Source organism: Leucoraja erinacea, chromosome 24 (assembly GCF_028641065.1).
Source record: "Leucoraja erinacea ecotype New England chromosome 24, Leri_hhj_1, whole genome shotgun sequence".
NCBI classification, from domain to species: Eukaryota; Metazoa; Chordata; class Chondrichthyes; order Rajiformes; family Rajidae; genus Leucoraja; species Leucoraja erinaceus.
The window spans coordinates 32,559,040-32,576,539 of record NC_073400.1 but is presented as its reverse complement, the minus strand read 5'-3'; the positions used below and the strand labels follow the sequence as shown (position 1 = coordinate 32,576,539).

General features: G+C 52.2%; 1 protein-coding gene across 1 annotated transcript in view; it reads right to left on the bottom strand.

Moving 5' to 3' along the window:
• LOC129708974 (MAP kinase-activated protein kinase 2-like) overlaps positions 1 to 17,500 on the bottom strand; it is a 68,283-nt gene that overhangs the window by 2,562 nt on the left and 48,221 nt on the right. Inside the window, 7 exon segments of the mRNA XM_055655079.1 lie at positions 1 to 19; positions 1,174 to 1,298; positions 4,411 to 4,486; positions 7,033 to 7,159; positions 10,362 to 10,366; positions 11,642 to 11,716; positions 13,103 to 13,167. The exon segment at positions 1 to 19 is cut by the window's left edge and continues 67 nt beyond it. Of these exon segments, the coding sequence (XP_055511054.1) occupies positions 1 to 19; positions 1,174 to 1,298; positions 4,411 to 4,486; positions 7,033 to 7,159; positions 10,362 to 10,366; positions 11,642 to 11,716; positions 13,103 to 13,167 (492 nt within the window).

The window sequence follows — 17,500 nt, the reverse complement described above, 5'->3', positions numbered from 1 at the left end:
TGGCGAATCAACTGCTTGGCTGAAAAATGCAAGAGAGACACAAACATGAGACTTGCGCCCGAGTTTACTGCCCCCTTGCAACCCAGGGCAGGGTCCTGAGACTCCGACACACCTGAACATAGAGCGATACAGCACGGAAACAGGCCCTTCGGCCCAACTTGCCCATACCGGCTCTGACAATGTCCCAGCTACACTAGTCCCACCTGCCTGCGCTTGGTCCCTATCCCTCCAAACCTGTCCTATCCATGCAACATAGAAACATAAGAAAAATCAGTGCAGGAGCCGGCCATTCAACCCATTCAATATGATCATGGCTGATCATCTAAAATCAGTACCCCGCTCCTGCTTTCTCCCCATATCCCTTGATTCCTTTAGCCTTAAGAGCTAAATCTAACTCTCTCTTGAAACCTGTCCAACTGTTTCTTAAACGTTGGGATAGTCCCAGCCTCAACTACCTCCTCGTTCCAGCTCGTTCCATACACCCACCACCCTCTGTGTGGAAAAAGTTACCCCTCAGATTCCTATTAAATCTTTTCCCCTTCACCTTGAACCTGTGTCCTCTGGTCCTCGATTCCCCTACTCTGGGCAAGAGACTCTGTGTGTCTACCCGATCTATTCCTCTCATGATTTTATACACCTCTATAAGATCACCCTCTCATCATAAAGAATAGGAGTAGAATTAGGCCATTCAGCTCATCAAGTCTACTCTGCCATTCAATCATGGCTGATCAACCTCTCCCTCCAGATCCCAACATACAATAGGTGCAGGAGTAGGTCATTCGGCCCTTCGAGCCAGCACCGCCATTCAATGTGATCACGGCTGATCATCCCCAATCAGTACCCCGTTCCTGCCTTCTCCCCATATCCCCTGACTCCGCTATCTTTAAGAGCCCTATCTAGCTCTCTCTTGAAAGCATCCAGAGAACTGGCCTCCACCGCCCTCTGAGGCAGAGAATTCCACAGACTCACAACTCTCTGGGTGGAAAAGTGTTTCCTCGTCTCCGTTCTAAATGGCCGACCCCTCATTCTCCTGCCTTCTCCCCGTAACCCCTGACACCCGTACTAATCGCTAATACTCCCCCCCCCACCGCTGAGCCGGGTGTGATGGTCCCCAGACCCCGCGTGATGTTGTGTACGTCCGGTAGTGAGCGAGGCTGTGGGCTCCATGTTTACCTTCCTCCGACACCTCCATCCATTCCGGGTTTGGGAATTCATACTGTCCCATTCGGATTCGCCGCTTCATTCCCGGGGAAATGGCCAGGCCGTGGTTGGAGTAGAATGGGGGATATCCACACAACCTGAACGGGTCAAAGATGGAGAGGGAACGTCACACACATGCACACACATGCACGCGCAGACACACGCACACACGCACGCACACGCACGCACGCACACACGCACGCACACACACGCACACGCGCGCACACACACACACACACGCGCACACACGCACACACACACATACACGCACACACACACACACGCACACATACGCACAGCGCACACACATGCACGCACACAGACAGAAACATAGACAATAGGTGCAGGAGTAGGCCATTCAGTCCTTCGAGCCTGCACCACCATTCAATATGATCATGGCTGATCATCCAACTCAGTATCCCATCCCTGCCTTCTCTCCATACCCCCTGCTCCCTTTAGCCACAAGGGCCACATCTAACTCCCTCTTAAATATAGCCAATGAACTGTGGCCTCAACTACCCTCTGTGGCACAGAATTCCACAGATTCACCACTCTCTGCGTGAAAAAAAATGTTTTTCTCATCTCAGATTTCCCCCTTATCCTTAAACGGTGTGACCCCTTGTTCTGGACTTCCCCAACATCTTCCTGCATCTAGCCTGTCCAACCCCTTAAGAATTGTGTAAGTTTCTATAAGACCCCCCCCTCACAGAGTGTAGGAAGGAACTGCAGGTGCTGGTTTAAACCGACGACAAGCACAAAGTGCTGGAGTAATTCAGCGGGACGGGCAGCATCACTGGAGAGAAGGAATGGGTGACCCTTCTTCAGCGCAACGCTCAACAAACCCGCAGTCCACAGGCTAAATGCAGCCGAACCAAACACATGCAGGTCTGCAGGACAATCGGTTGCTGCAAGTTGGCACTGGTGGTCTGACAGTCAATAGGGACTTTATTGGGGAGTCGAGTATAGGAGTAAAGAGGTCCTTCTGCAGTTGTACAGGGCCCTAGTGAGACCACACCTGGAGTATTGTGCACAGTTTTGGTCCCCTAATTTGAGGAAGGACATTCTTGCTATTGAGGGAGCCCAGCGTAGGATCACCAGGTTAATTCCTGGGATGGCGGGACTGTCGTATGATGCGAGAATGGAGCGGCTGGGCTTGTACACTCTGGAGTTTAGAAGGATGAGAGGTTATCTAATTGAAACATATAAGATTGTTAAGGGTTTGGACACGCTAGAGGCAGGAAACATGTTCCAGATGTTGGGGGAGTCCAGAACCAGGGGCCACACAGTTTAAGAATAAGGAGTAAGCCATTTAGAATCGAGACGAGGAAACACTTTTTGTCACAGAGAGTGGTGAGTCTGTGTAATTCCCTGCCTCAGAGGGCGGTGGAGGCCGGTTCTCTGGATACTTTCAGGATATATCCCCTGACTCCGCTAGCTTTAAGATCCTTATCTCTATTCAAGAGAGAGTTAGACAGGGTTCTTAAAGATAGCGGTGTCAGGGGATATGGGGAGAAGGCAGGAACGGGGTACTGATTGGGCATGATCAGCCGTGACCACATTGAATGGCGGTGCTGGCTCGAAGGGCCGAAGGGTCTCTACTCCTGCACCTATTGTCTATTGTCTATTTATTTGACAACGTGTGCTCAGCGAACTTCATTTTGCATATATTACACGCTCGGACACCAACGCCCGCTCTGCCCACACGCTTGACGTACTGCAGCGGTTCCCGCGGACCCACATTCACGGGAACGTACGTTATCCATTTTGGTGGCAAAAACGGGAAAGCAGACTATTATCTAAATGGTGTCCGACTAGGAAAAGGGGAGATGCAGCGAGACTTGGGTGTCATGGTACACCAGTCATTGAAGGTAGGCATGCAGGTGCAGCAGGCAGTGAAGAAAGCGAATGGTATGTTAGCTTTCATAGCAAAAGGATTTGAGTATAGGAGCAGGGAGGTTCTACTGCAGTTGTACAGGGTCTTGGTGAGACCACACCTGGAGTATTGCGTACAGTTTTAGTCTCCAAATCTGAGGAAGGACATTATTGCCATAGAGGGAGTGCAGAGAAGGTTCACCAGACTGATTCCTGGGATGTCAGGACTGTCTTATGAAGAAAGACTGGATAGACTTGGTTTATACTCTCTAGAATTTAGGAGATTGAGAGGGGATCTTATTGAAACTTACAACATTTTTAAGGGGTTGGACAGGCTAGATGCAGGAAGATTGTTCCCGATGTTGGGGAAGTCCAGGACAAGGGGTCACAGCTTAAGGATAAGGGGGAAATCCTTTAAAACCGAGATGAGAAGAACTTTTTTCACACAGAGAGTGGTGAATCTCTGGAATTCTCTGCCACAGAGGGTAGTTGAGGCCACAGTTCATTGGCTATATTTAAGAGGGAGTTAGATGTGGCCCTTGTGGCTAAAGGGATCAGGGGGTATGGAGAGAAGGCAGGTATGGGATACTGAGTTGGATGATCAGCCATGATCATATTGAATGGCGGTGCAGGCTCGAAGGGCCGAATGGCCTACTCCTGCACCTAATTTCTATGTTTCTATGTTAGTGTCGTGCTGGTGTACAGGGCGATCGATGGTCAGCACGGACTCGGTGGGCCGAAGGGCCTGTTTCCGCACTGCGTCTCCAAAACTCAACTGAACCCAGAGAGGGGGGCAGGAAGTTACTGCCTCATAGCTCCAGATGGGTTCCATCCTGACTACGGGGGAGGGGAGGTGGGGGGGGGGGGGGGGGGGGGGGAAACAAAAGAGGACCTGCAGCAGATACTTTGTGACATTGTCAATGCCCTTTATGTGGTGACTATTTGTATACCTTGGGTCGTCAAGCTGAGCATTTCACCTTCTTCATATTGAATGGCGGTGCAGGCTCGAAGGGCCGAATGGCCTACTCCTGCACCTAATTTCTATGTTTCTATGTTTCTATTTTGACACAAAATGCTGGAGTAACTCAGCAGGAGATGGAATGGGTGACATTTTTCAAGTCGAGACCCTTCTTCAGACTGATGAGGGGTCACGACCCAAAACGTCACCCATTCCTTCTCTCAGGAGATGCTGCCCGTCCCGCTGAGTTACTCCAGCATTTTGTGTCTACCTTCAGCAGAGTAGACTTGATGGGGCCGAATGGCCTAATTCTGCTGCTATCACTAATGAGGGAGCGAGGTGTCGTTCACGTGAGTGGGGACAGGCGACGTGGAACTTACAGGATGTACATAATCACCCCCAGCGACCACATGTCACACGACTTGTCATATTTCTCCGGCCCCAGGACCTCTGGAGCTGTGAAGGGAAAGAGAGAGAACATTTAATAGTCACAGGGTCACAGAGAGATACAGTGTGGAAACAGGCCCTTCGGCCCAACTTGCCCACCCCGACCAACATGCCCCAGCTACACTCGCCCCACCTGCCTTCGTTTTGCCGGTACTCCTTCCAACCTGTCCTGTCTAGAATTTAGAATGGGGACGAGGAAACACTTTATCACAGAGAGTTGTGAGTCTGTGGAATTCTCTGCCTCAAGAGGGCGGTTCTCTACTTTTAAGAGAGAGCCAGGGGCCACAGCTAGGGGCCTGAGGCCAGAGCCAGGGGCCGGAGCCAGGGGCCTGAGGCCAGAGCCAGGGGCCGGAGCCAGGGGCCACAGCTAGGGGCCGGAGCCAGGGGCCTGAGGCCAGAGCCAGGGGCCGGAGCCAGGGGCCAGAGCCAGGGGCCACAGCTAGGGGCCGGAGCTAGGGGCCGGAGCTAGGGGCCTGAGGCCAGAGCCAGGGACCGGAGCCAGGGGCCGGAGCCAGGGGCCAGTTGCAGTTTCAGCATCTTCGAGTCTCATCAATATCAGCAGAGCGCAGTCTTCAAACAGATGGGTTATCTTGCCGACTCAACAACACCCCCTCCGAGCTAAACTAAACTAATCTTGATCTGCATCCAAATTTGTGAAGAGAGCAGAGGTTTCTTTTAAGTTGAACCTTGTGGGAGACCACTACTTACTGATAAACACTCTGAGAAAACTCCCTCTTAGTTTTGAACCCTGGTAAAAAATTGCAAAGTCTGTTTCCCCTCAAGATACTCATGTCTGACCCCTCTCCTCACCCCCCACACCCCCCCAAACACAGTTTAGTTTATTGTAACGTGTACAGTGCTGAACTACTATCTACCACGGATGACTCAAGTATTGTCTTTGTGCTGACTGGTTAGCACACAACGAAAGCTTCTCACCGTATCTCGATACACGTGACGATAAACAAAACGGAACTGTTGTTGCGCGCTAACCAGTCAGCGGAAAGACAACACATGATTACAATCGAGCTGTCCACAGTGTACAGATACACGATGAGGGAAAAACGTTTAGTGCAAGGTAAAGTCAGCAAAGTCCGGTCAAGGATAGTCCGAGGGTCACCAATGATAGATAGTAGTTCAGGACCGCTCTCTAGTTGGTGAGAGGACAGTTCAGTTGCCTGATAACAGCCGGGAAGAAACTGTCCCTGAATCTGGAGGTGTGTGTGCGTGTGTTTTCACACTTCTGTACCTCTTGCCCGATGGGAGAGGGGAGAAGAGGGAGTGGCCGGGGGGTGAGACTGGTCCTTGATGATGCTGCTGGCCTTGCCGAGGCAGCGTGAGGTGTAGATGGAGTGGATGGAGGGGAGGTTGGTTGGTGTTGTGTGACGGTCTGGGCAGCGTCAACAACTCTCTGCGATGAAACATGCACGATACACCCCACTCGCTGAACAAAGACTTTTACCAAACCACAGCTACCTGAAACTCCTCTCATCTCTCGCCTCCCTCTCAACCGATTCTCTCATCAGCTTCCTTACTTTTTTTGACGATTTATTTATCATTGGTGACACGTTACACGATCATTTCAGCCTGGCTCGTTGGGCCGTGTGTGCGGAGTATCTCCGAGCGATTACCGATCGCACCGTTACTGCAAGGATGAGAGACTTTGGAACGCGGGGCAAAAGAGAATGTTGCCTGGATCATGACTTGACTTGAACGTTGCCTGGATCAAGGAACTGCAGATGCTGGTTTATACCAAAGAAAGACACAAAGTGCTGGAGTAACTCAGCGGGTCAGGCAGCATCTGTGGAGAACATGGATAGGTGACGTTTCAGGTTGGAACCCTTCTTCAGACTGTGACACGAACAAAAACTCACCTATCTATGTTCTCCACAGATGCTGCCTGACCCACTGAGTTACTCCAGCACTCTGTGAAACGTCACCTATCCATGTTCTCCACAGATGCTGCCTGACCCGCTGAGTTACTCCAGCACTCTGTGAAACGTCACCTATCCATGTTCTCCACAGATGCTGCCTGACCCGCTGAGTTACTCCAGCACTCTGTGAAACGTCACCTATCCCTGTTCTCCACAGATGCTGCCTGAACCACTCAGTTATCGGGCCGAAATCCTTCTGGAAATAGGCAACGTTTCGGGCCGAAATCCTTCTGGAAATAGGCAACGTTTCGGGCCGAAACCCTTCCGGGTTTCGGCCCAAAACGTTACCTATTTCCTTAGCTCCATAGATGCTGCTGCACCCGCTGAGTTACTCCAGCACTCTGTGAAACGTCACCTATCCATGTTCTCCACAAATGCTGCCTGACCCGCTGAGTTACTCCAGCACTCTGTGAAACGTCACCTATCCATGTTCTCCACAGATGCTGCCTGACCCGCTGAGTTACTCCAGCACTCTGTGAAACGTCACCTATCCCTGTTCTCCACAGATGCTGCCTGACCCACTGAGTTATGGTGCAGCAGCATCTATGGAGCGAAGGAAATAGGCAACGTTTCGGGCCGAAACCTCCTCCCGTTCCTCGCTCTACGCAGATTGGCAAACCTTACCCACGTAATACGGGGTGTAGCAGGGCGTGGCCAGCGAGTTAAAACTGGTGGTTTCTTTGGCAAAGCCGAAGTCTGTGAGTTTCAGGGTGGCGTTGGGCCGTTTGGACGTGTACAGCAAATTCTCCGGCTGAAAAGAAACAGATCATTTTATTCTAACGTGAAACATACCGCAGAAAAATGTGAAAAACATTCAAATCCCAGGCGTTTCTTGTCCCTGAACCGTAGGGCCAGAGGGCGCGGCCTCAGAATAAGAGGATGTACCTGTAAGGGGGATGTCCCACTTAGGAGACATTATAGGCGAATGCAGAGATTCTGATGGTCGCCACATGTTCGCTGGTGGTCTCTGGTTATTTATTTAGCGAATGCAAGGTCCTTTAGCCAAGCAGTTGCCTCTTGATCTCTGGCGAGTCTCCTACATGGTCGTGGGGAGTTCCCGCATTCTGGGGAACTAGTCACGGCCTCATTATGGTCGCGGCAAGTTCTTCAACATGTTACCATGGAGAAAATCGATAGTTCTGTAGTCGTAGATGCATTGGTAGTGGAAGGGGGGGGGGGCATGTAGGGGGTGGGGTGGGGGGAGTGAGTGTGTGTGTGTGTGTGGGAGTGAGTGTGAGTGTGCGAGTGTGTGTGTGTGAGTGTGTGAGGAGTGTGGGAGTGTGAGAGTGAGAGTGAGTGTGGGAGTGAGTGTGAGTGTGTGTGTGAGTGTGAGAGTGAGTGTGAGTGTGAGTGAGGGTAGGAGTGTGTGAGTGTGGTGAGTGAGTGTGAGTGTGAGTGTGAGTGTGGGAGTGAGTGTGAGTGTGAGTGTGAGTGTGGGAGTGAGAGTGAGAGTGAGTGTGAGTGAGTGTAGGAGTGAGTGTGAGTGTGTGAGTGTGAGTGTGTGAGTGAGTGTGAGTGTGGGAGTGAGTGTGTGAGTGTGAGTGTGGGAGTGAGTGTGGGAGTGAGTGTGAGTGTGGGAGTGAGTGTGAGAGTGAGAGTGAGTGTGAGTGTGAGTGTGAGTGTGAGTGTGAGTGTGGGAGTGAGTGTGAGTGTGGGAGTGAGAGTGAGTGTGAGTGTGAGTGTGGGAGTGAGTGTGAGTGTGGGAGTGAGTGTGAGTGAGTGTGAGTGTGGGAGTGAGTGTGAGTGTGGTGAGTGTGGGAGTGTGAGTGTGGGAGTGAGTGTGAGTGTGGGTGTGTGAGTGAGTGTGAGTGTGGGAGTGAGTGTGGGAGTGTGAGTGTGTGTGTGAGTGTGCGTGCGCGCTCCACTCTGACAGTCGCCGTTCCAGTTGCCGTTTTTTCAGGCGACTGAAATATCACCTAAGTGGGACAGGCCCCTGGGAATGGAGATGAGGAGGAATTTGTTCAATCAGAGGGCGGTGAATCTCTGGAATTCTTTGCCACAGACGGCTGTGGAGGCCACAAGTCAGTGGATATTTTTAAGGCAGAGACAGATAGATTCTTGATTAGTGCGGGTGTCTGGGTTTATGGGGAGAAGGCAGGAGAATGGGGTTAGGAGGGAGAGATAGATCGGCCACGATTGACTCGATGGGCCGAATGGCCTAATTCTGCTCCTAATACTTATGAACTTATGGTAGACAAAAATGCTGGCGAAACTCAGCGGGTGAGGCAAGAGTGTGGTTGCCTCGAGCTGCGCAACGCAAGGCAAGGTCACGCTGTGGCAGAGTTTGCTAAACAGCGCAGAAAGGAAAAGGACATTCCGCAGCGGTTTCAGAACGGCTTCCAGCGCTGCAGGGAAAGTGTGAACTAAAACCAAACTCTCGTTCAAAACGGACAAGCGGTTACCAAATTGCAATTGAGCAATTGGTCCGTTTGCAAATAGAACACAGAGTGTAGAAAACACGGAACTGCAGTTACAGCTCGAAACTAACCATATTTAGCTTTTTTTTTAAGGAAGGAACTGCAGATGCTGGAAAATAGAAGGTGGACAAAAATGGTGGGGAAACTCAGCGGGTGAGGCAGCATCTATGGAGCAATGGAATAGGTGACGTTTCGGGTCGAGACCCTTAAGGGTGAGGAAGCATCTATGGAGCTTCCAGGACAAGGGGTCACAGCTTAAGGATAAGGGGGAAATCCTTTAAAACCGAGATGAGAAGAACTTTTTTCACACAGAGAGTGGTGAGTCTCTGGAACTCTCTGCCGCAGAAGGTAGTTGAGGCCACAGTTCATTGGCTATATTTAAGAGGGAGTTAGATGTGGCCCTTGTGGCTAAGGGGATCAGGGGATATGGAGAGAAGGCAGGTACGGGATACTGAGTTGGATGATCAGCCAAAAACTCAGCGGGTGCAGCAGCATCTATGGAGCGAAGGAAATAGGCAACGTTTCGTCCCGAAACCCAACGGGTTTCGACCCGAAACGTTGCCTATTTCCTTTGGGTTTCGGCCCTATTTGAAGCCAGTCGAGGCCAGTTCATTGGCTATATTTAAGAGGGAGTTAGATGTGGCCCTTGTGGCTAAAGGGATCAGAGGGTATGGAGAGAAGGCAGGGACGGGATACTGAGTTGGATGATCAGCCATGATCATATTGAATGGCAGTGCTGGCTCGAAGGGCCGAATGGCCCTACTCCTGCACCTAATTTCTATGTTTCCCCTCTCACCGTAGAGATACGCCCTTCAGCAAAGAAATGTTATCTTATCAAGCGATGCTCGAGAAAGCTTTTCTGCAAATTACTGAAAGCAATCGCAACTGGGTCGATGTTCGACACATGTGGAGCAGCAGATTTGTAGTTGAGATATTGGCAGCCAAGGACCATCATCAGCAAGAGAGGAAACAACTGCTTGTGGTCGACTAAACTGCAGATGCAGATGGTTCAAGGCCCGCTTCCCCGCCACACCACAGCCTGCCCTACAAGACTGAGGCACGTGCTTGAAACTGGGGCCAAGATCGCACGGCAACGCCTCCACTTCCCCGGGAGGTTTGGCACGTTCTGCTAGCCCCGACAACACTCGCAGAAAGCATCGCGGCACGGTTTGGGAACGGCGCCATCCAAGGGCTCGAGAAATTGCAGCGAATTGTGGACGCAGCCCAGACCATCACTCAAACCAACCAACCTCCCTTCCATCCACTCCATCTACACCTCACGCTGCCTCGGCAAGGCCAGCAGCATCATCAAGGGCCAGTCTCACCCCCGGCCACTCCCCCTTCTCCCCTCTCCCATCGGGCAAGAGGTACAGAAGTGTAAAAACGAACGCACACACACCTCCAGATTCAGGGGCAGTTTCTTCCCGGCTGTTATCAGGCAACTGAACCATCCTCTCACCAACTAGAGAGTGGCCCTGGACTCCCATCCACCTCATTGTAGACCCTTGGACTATCTCTAATCGGATTTGACGGGACTTTACCTTGCACTAAACGTTATTCCCTCGTCATGTATCTGTACACTGTGGACGGCTCGATTGTAATCATGTATTGTCTTTCCGCTGACTGGTTAGCGCGCAACAAAAGCTTTTCACTGTACCTCGGTACACGGGACAATAAACTAGACTAACTCACAAGGATTGAGGATCAGTTAGTGGTCAGAAAACAAACCAGCTGTGAGGGCGAGATTCTAAAACAGAGACACTGGTGATTTTAGTCAGGACGTTATATTTCGTTTAGTTTAGAGATACAGCACGGAAACAGGCCCTTCGGCCCATCGAGTCTGCACCAGCCGGTGATCCCCACACATTCGCACACTCCGACACTGGGGACAATTTACATTTACACCAAGCCAATTAACCTGTAAACCTGCACCTCTTTGGAGTGTGGGAGGAAACCGAAGGTCTCGGAGAAAACCCACGCGGGGTCACGTGGAGAACGTGCAAACTCCGTACAGACAGCACCCGTAGTCGGGATGGAACCCGGGTCTCCGGCGCTGTGAGGCAGCAACTCTACCCGCTGCGCTGCCCGTGTTGTAGACGATAAACAACAGGTGCAGGAGTAGAGGCCGCTCGGCCCTTCGAGCCAGCACCGCCATTCAATGTGATCACGGCTGATCATCCACAATCAGTACCCCGTTCCTGCCTTCTCCCCATATCCCCTGACTCCGCTATCTTTAAGAGCCCTATCTAGCTCTCTCTTGAAAGGGGTTCTTAAGGGGTTGGACAGGCTAGATGCAGGAAGATTGTTCCCGATGTTGGGGAAGTCCAGGACAAGGGGTCACAGCTTAAGGATAAGGGGGAAATCCTTTAAAACCGAGATGAGAAGAACTTTTTTCACACAGAGAGTGGTGAATCTCTGGAACTCTCTGCCGCAGAGGGTAGTCAAGGCCAGTTCATTGGCTATATTTAAGAGGGAGTTAGATGTGGCCCTTGTGGCTAAAGGGATCAGGGGGTATGGAGAGAAGGCAGGTACAGGATACTGAGTTGGATGATCAGCCATGATCATATTGAATGGCGAATGGTGCAGGCTCGAAGGGCCGAATGGCCTCTACTCCTGCACCTATTGTCTATGTTTCTATGAAAGCATAATGTTGCATGATGCTGCAGGTGGACGTTGATGAGGCTGCATCAGAAGCTTGGTGTACAGTCGTGGCCAGGTGGGGGGGGGGGGGGGGGGGGGGGGGGGGGGGGGGGGGGGGGGGGGGGGGGGGGGAGGTGTATGGGGGGGGGGGGGGGGGTCAGACTCACCTTGACGACGGTCCCGGTGTGCGATGTTCACAGAATGCAGGTGTTGCACCGCCTCGCCGATGCTCTTCATGATCTCTGACGCCTCTGAAACACAGGGGCAGATTCATCACAATGACAAGGAACTGCAGATGCTGCTTGACAACAAATGCACAAGAGTGCTGGAGTAACTCAGTGGGTCAGGCAGCATGTGTGGAGAACATGGATAGGTGACGTTTCACAGAGTGCTGGAGTAACTCAGCGGGTCAGGCAGCATCTATGGAGCTAAGGAAATAGGCAACGTTTCGGGCCGAAACCCAGAAGGGTTTCGGCCCGAAACGTTGCCTATTTCCAGAAGGATTTCGGCCCGAAATGTTGCCTATTTCCTTAGCTCCATAGATGCTGCTGCACCATAACTCAGCGGGTCAGGCAGCATCTGTGGAGAACATGGATAGGTGACGTTTCACAGAGTGCTGGAGTAACTCAGCGGGTCAGGCAGCATCTGTGGAGAACATGGATAGGTGACGTTTCACAGAGTGATGCGGCAGATCAGCGGGTCCGGCAGCATCTGTGGAGAACGTGGATAGGCGACGTTTCGGGTCGGGACCCTTCTTCAGACTGAAATGAGGCTGCACAAAATGCCCCAGACATCTCATCTATTCCTCTAGTGATTTTATACACCTCTATAAGATCGCACCTCATCCTCCTGCGCTCCAAGGAATAGAGTCCCAGCCATGCACAGATGCTGCCTGACCCGCTGAGTTACTCCAGCGTTACTCTGTGTCTATGTGCGGAGATTTCTCCTTCAGTTACACACACAGTTGGTCGGCTCATCTCCGACTCACTCCCCCCACACAGGAGGTCCACTCCCAATCTCTACACCACCATATCTGAGGAAGGGATGTGCCGGCTCTGGAGGAGGTTTACAAGAATGATCCCAGGAATGAGTGGGTTAACCTATGATGAGCGTTTGTCGGCACTGGGCCTGTACTCGCTGGAGTTTAGAAGGATGAGGGGAAGACCTCAGTGAAACTTCCCGAATAGTGAAAGGCCTGGATAGAGTGGATGTGGAGAGGATGTTTCCACTAGTGGGAGAGTCTAGGACTAGAGGTCACAGCCTCAGAATTAAAGGACGTTCCTTTAGGAAGGAGATGAGGGGGAATTTCTTTAGTCAGAGGCTGGTGAATCTGTGGACAAAAGTGCTGGAGAAACTCAGCAGGTGAGGCAGCATCTACGGAGCGAAGGAAATAGGCAACGTTTTGGGCCCAAAACCCTGCTTCAGAATTCTTTGCCACAGACGGCTGTGGAGGCCACAAGTCAGTGGATATATTTAAGGCAGCGATAGATAGATTCTTGATCAGTGCGGGTGTCAGGGGTTATGGGGAGAAGGCAGGAGAATGGGGTTAGGAGGGAGAGATAGATCAGCCGTGATTGAATGGCGGAGTAGACTGGATGGGCCGAGTGGCCTGTTGCTGGTCCTATCACCCTGTTTACCTCGCTCGGTGAAGGCCTGGTCACCTCGGTCCTGTATCCGGCTGAAGAGCTCTCCGCCCTCCATGCTGAAACGACAAAGTGGACACGACCATCAGAGCAACGCAGGCAGCAGTCGTGCAACCAGCAGTGCAGCTGCCACCCAGCCCCGCCGCATGGCAGCAGCAACCGCAGCAACACATGCAACAACACGACCGGCTGGAAGTAAATATAAAATACTACAAATCGCCCCTTGCTCTCCCCCTCTCTCCATCCGAGTCCAGAACCAGGGGCCACACACACACACACACAGTCTTAGAATAAAGGGGGGAGGTCATTTAAGACTGAGGTGAGAAAAAAACTTTTTCACCCAGAGAGTTGTGAATTTGTGGAATTCCCTGCCACAGAGAGCAGTGGAGGCCAAGTCACTGGATGGATTTAAGAGAGAGTTAGATAGAGCTCTAGGGGCTAGTGGAGTCAAGGGATATGGGGAGAAGGCAGGCACGGGTTATTGATTGGGGACGATCAGCCATGATCACAATGAATGGCGGTGCTGGCTCGAAGGGCCGAATGGCCTCCTCCTGCACCTATTTTCTATGTTTCTATGTGTCTATCTCCACCCCCTTCCCAGTTCTCCCACCAGACTGACTGTCTCCCAATTACATTCTCATCTCTGTCCCGCCCACTCCCCCGACATCAGTCTGAAGAAGGGTCTCGACCCGAAACGTCACCCGTTCCTTCTCTCCACAGATGCTGCCTGGCCCACTGAGTTACTCCAGCACTCTGTGAAACGTCACCTATCCATGTTCTCCACAGATGCTGCCTGACCCGCTGAGTTACTCCAGCACTCTGTGAAACGTCACCTATCCATGTTCTCCACAGATGCTGCCTGACCCGCTGAGTTACTCCAGCACTCTGTGAAACGTCACCTATCCATGTTCTCCACAGATGCTGCCTGACCCGCTGAGTTATGGTGCAGCAGCATCTATGGAGCTAAGGAAATAGGCAACGTTTCGGGCCGAAACCCTTCTGGAAATAGGCAACGTTTCGGGCCGAAACCCAGAAGGGTTTCGGCCCGAAACGTTGCCTATTTCCTTAGCTCCATAGATGCTGCTGCACCCGCTGAGTTACTCCAGCACTCTGTGTGTACCACCATCCTACGCACTTAGAAACATTTATAAAAAACAATTACGCTACAAACCTGCGTCTCTTGAGTTTGTGAGTATGAATAATTGATGAGTGCGGGTGTCGGGGCTATGGGGAGAAGGCAGGAGAATGGGGTTAGGAGGGGGGAGGGGAGATAGATCAGCCTTGATTGAATGACGGAGTAGACTTGATGGGCCGAATGGCCTAATTCTGCACCTATCATTTATGACTTCTGACCTTATTAAACCGGAGCACCCCGGAGAAAACCCACGCAGGTCACGGGGAGAACGTGCAAACTCCGTACAGACAGCGCCCGTAGTCAGGATGGAACCCGGGTCTCTGGCGCTGTGAGGCAGCAGCTCTACCCGCTGCTCCACCACCGTGCCGGCCAGGCTGTCCTCCAGCAGCGAGTGTGAGAGTGCGCTTGCAGTCACGTGTGAAACATAGACGATAGGTGCAGGAGTAGAGGCCATTCGGCCCCTCGAGCCAGCACCGCCATTCACTATGATCATGGCTGATCATCCACAATCAGTACCCCGTTCCTGCCTTCTCCCCATATCCCCTGGCTCCGTCAGCCCTAAGAGCTAAATCTCCCTCTCAAAAACATTCTGTGAATTGGCCTCCACTGCCTTCTGTGGCAGAGAATTCCACAGATTCACAACTCACTGGGTGAAAATGTTTTCCTCATCTCAGTCCTAAATGGCCGACCCGTCATTCTTACACTGTGTGCGATACTCGGCACCCGCTGGTCACCGGAGTCAGAGCTGGGTCCTGCCCCCAGCGGCAGCCCATAGCGAGCTTGCAGCCGCACACACGCAGTGTGGTTTGTACGCACGCATGTTTGTAGTTCCAGTCTGGCGCTGTCTAATCAGAATGAAACAACACGTGGTGACAGACTCCGTGTGACCGGGTGGAGGCTGCGATGTGAAGCTGCAGGTCCCCACGGTGCAGGTCCCCACGGCGCAGGTCCCCACGGCGCAGGTCCCCACGGCGCAGGTCCCCACGGCGCAGGTCCCCACGGCGCAGGTCCCCATGGTGCAGGTCCCCACGGTGCAGGTCCCCATGGTGCAGGTCCCCACGGCGCAGGTCCCCACGGCGCAGGTCCCCACGGCGCAGGTCCCCACGGCGCATGTCCCCACGGCGCAGGTCCCCACGGCGCAGGTCCCCACGGTCTAGGAATGCAGGTCCCCCCGGTGCGGTCCCCGCAGGTCCCCACGGTCTAGGAACGCAGGTCCCCACGGCGCAGGTCCCCACGGTGCAGGTCCCCACGGTGCAGGAACGCAGGTCCCCACGGCGCAGGTCCCCACGGTGCAGGTCCCCACGGTCCCTAGGAACGCAGGTCCCCACGGCGCAGGTCCCCACGGTGCTGCACACAATCTGGAGTCACAAGGAACTGCAGTTGCTGGTTTACAAATAAAAAGACACAAGGTACTGGAGTAACTCTGGAGAAGGGTCCCAACCTAAAACGTCACCTATCCATGTTCTCCACAGATGCTGCCTGACCCGCTGAGTTACTCCGGCTTTTCGTGTCTACCCAGAAATGTCGTTTGTTTCAGAGATACACCATAGAAACAGGCCGTTCGGCCCACCGAGTCCATGCTGGCCATCGATCGCCCATTCACACTAGTTCTGTGCTATCCCACTGCCTCATCCACTAGGAAACGTTTAAGAAACATTTGGACAGGTACATGGATAGGACAGGTTGAGAGGGATAAAGGGGAATTGCAGGAAGGTGGGACTAGTGCAGGTGGGGCAAGTTGGGCCCACTTCCACGCTGTATCACTCTATGATTCCCTGCACACTCGGGGCATTTATCGAGGCCAATTAACCGACAAACCCACACCTTTCCTCGCTGCAGCTCGAAACTAAACTCAAGAAATTGCAGGGAATTGTGGACGCAGCCCAGACCGTCACACAAACCAACCTCCCCTTCCATCCACTCCATCTACACCTCACGCTGCCTCGGCAAGGCCAGCAGCATCATCAAGGACCAGTCTCACCCCCAGTCACTCCCTCTTCTCCCCTCTCCCATCGGGCAAGAGGTACAGAAGTGTGAAAACGAACGCACACACACCTCCAGATTCAGGGACAGTTTCTTCCCGGCTGTTATCAGGCAACTGAACCGTCCTCTCACCAACTAGAGAGCGGTCCTGAACTACTATCTACCTCATTGGTGACCCTGGGACTAACTTTAATCGGGCGTTACCCTGCACTCAATGTAGTATTCCCTTCTGGATTTGAGTCTAGGAGCAGGGAGGTTCTACTGCAGTTGTACAGGGTCTTGGTGAGACCACACCTGGAGTATTGCGTACAGTTTTGGTCTCCTGAGGAAGGACATTATTGCCATAGAGGGAGTGCAGAGAAGGTTCACCAGACTGATTCCTGGGATGTCAGGACTGTCTTATGAAGAAAGACTGGATAGACTTGGCTTGTACTCTCTAGAATTTAGGAGATTGAGAGGGGATCTTATAGAAACTTACACAATTCTTAAGGGGTTGGACAGGCTAGATGCAGGAAGATTGTTCCCGATGTTGGGGAAGTCCAGGACAAGGGGTCACAGCTAAAGGATAAGGGGGAAATCCTTTAAAACCGAGATGAGGAAGAACTTTTTTCACACAGAGAGCGGTGAATCTCTGGAACTCTCTGCCACAGAGGGTAGTTGAGGCCACAGTTCATTGGCTATATTTAAGAGGGAGTTAGATGTGGCCCTAGTGGCTAAAGGGGATCAGAGGGTATGGAGAGAAGGCAGGTACGGGATACTGAGTTGGATGATCAGCCATGATCATATTGAATGGCGGTGCAGGCTCAAAGGGCCGAATGGCCTACTCCTGCACCTATTGTCTATGTTTCTATGAAAGCTAGGGCATAGGAAATAGGTAACGTTTCGGGCCGAACCCCTTCGGGATTCGGCCCGAAACGTTGCCTATTTCCTTCGCTCCATAGCTACTGCTGCACTACTGAGTTGGATGATCAGCCATGATCATATTGAATGGCGGTGCAGGCTGGAAGGGCTGAATGGCCTCTACTCCTGCACCTAATTTCTATGTTTCTATGTTTCATCGTGCATCTGTACACTGTGGACGGCTCGATTGTATTTGTAATTGGGCAACAGGTAACAAAAGCTTTTCACTGGAGCTGTGGACACTTGCTCATCGAGGAGACGCTTATATACGGGATCACTGAACTGTATTCAGGTTCAGATTCAGATTCAATTATTGTCACTGTGCAGTGTACAGTACAGAGACAAGGAAATGCAGTTAGCATCTCCCTAGAAGA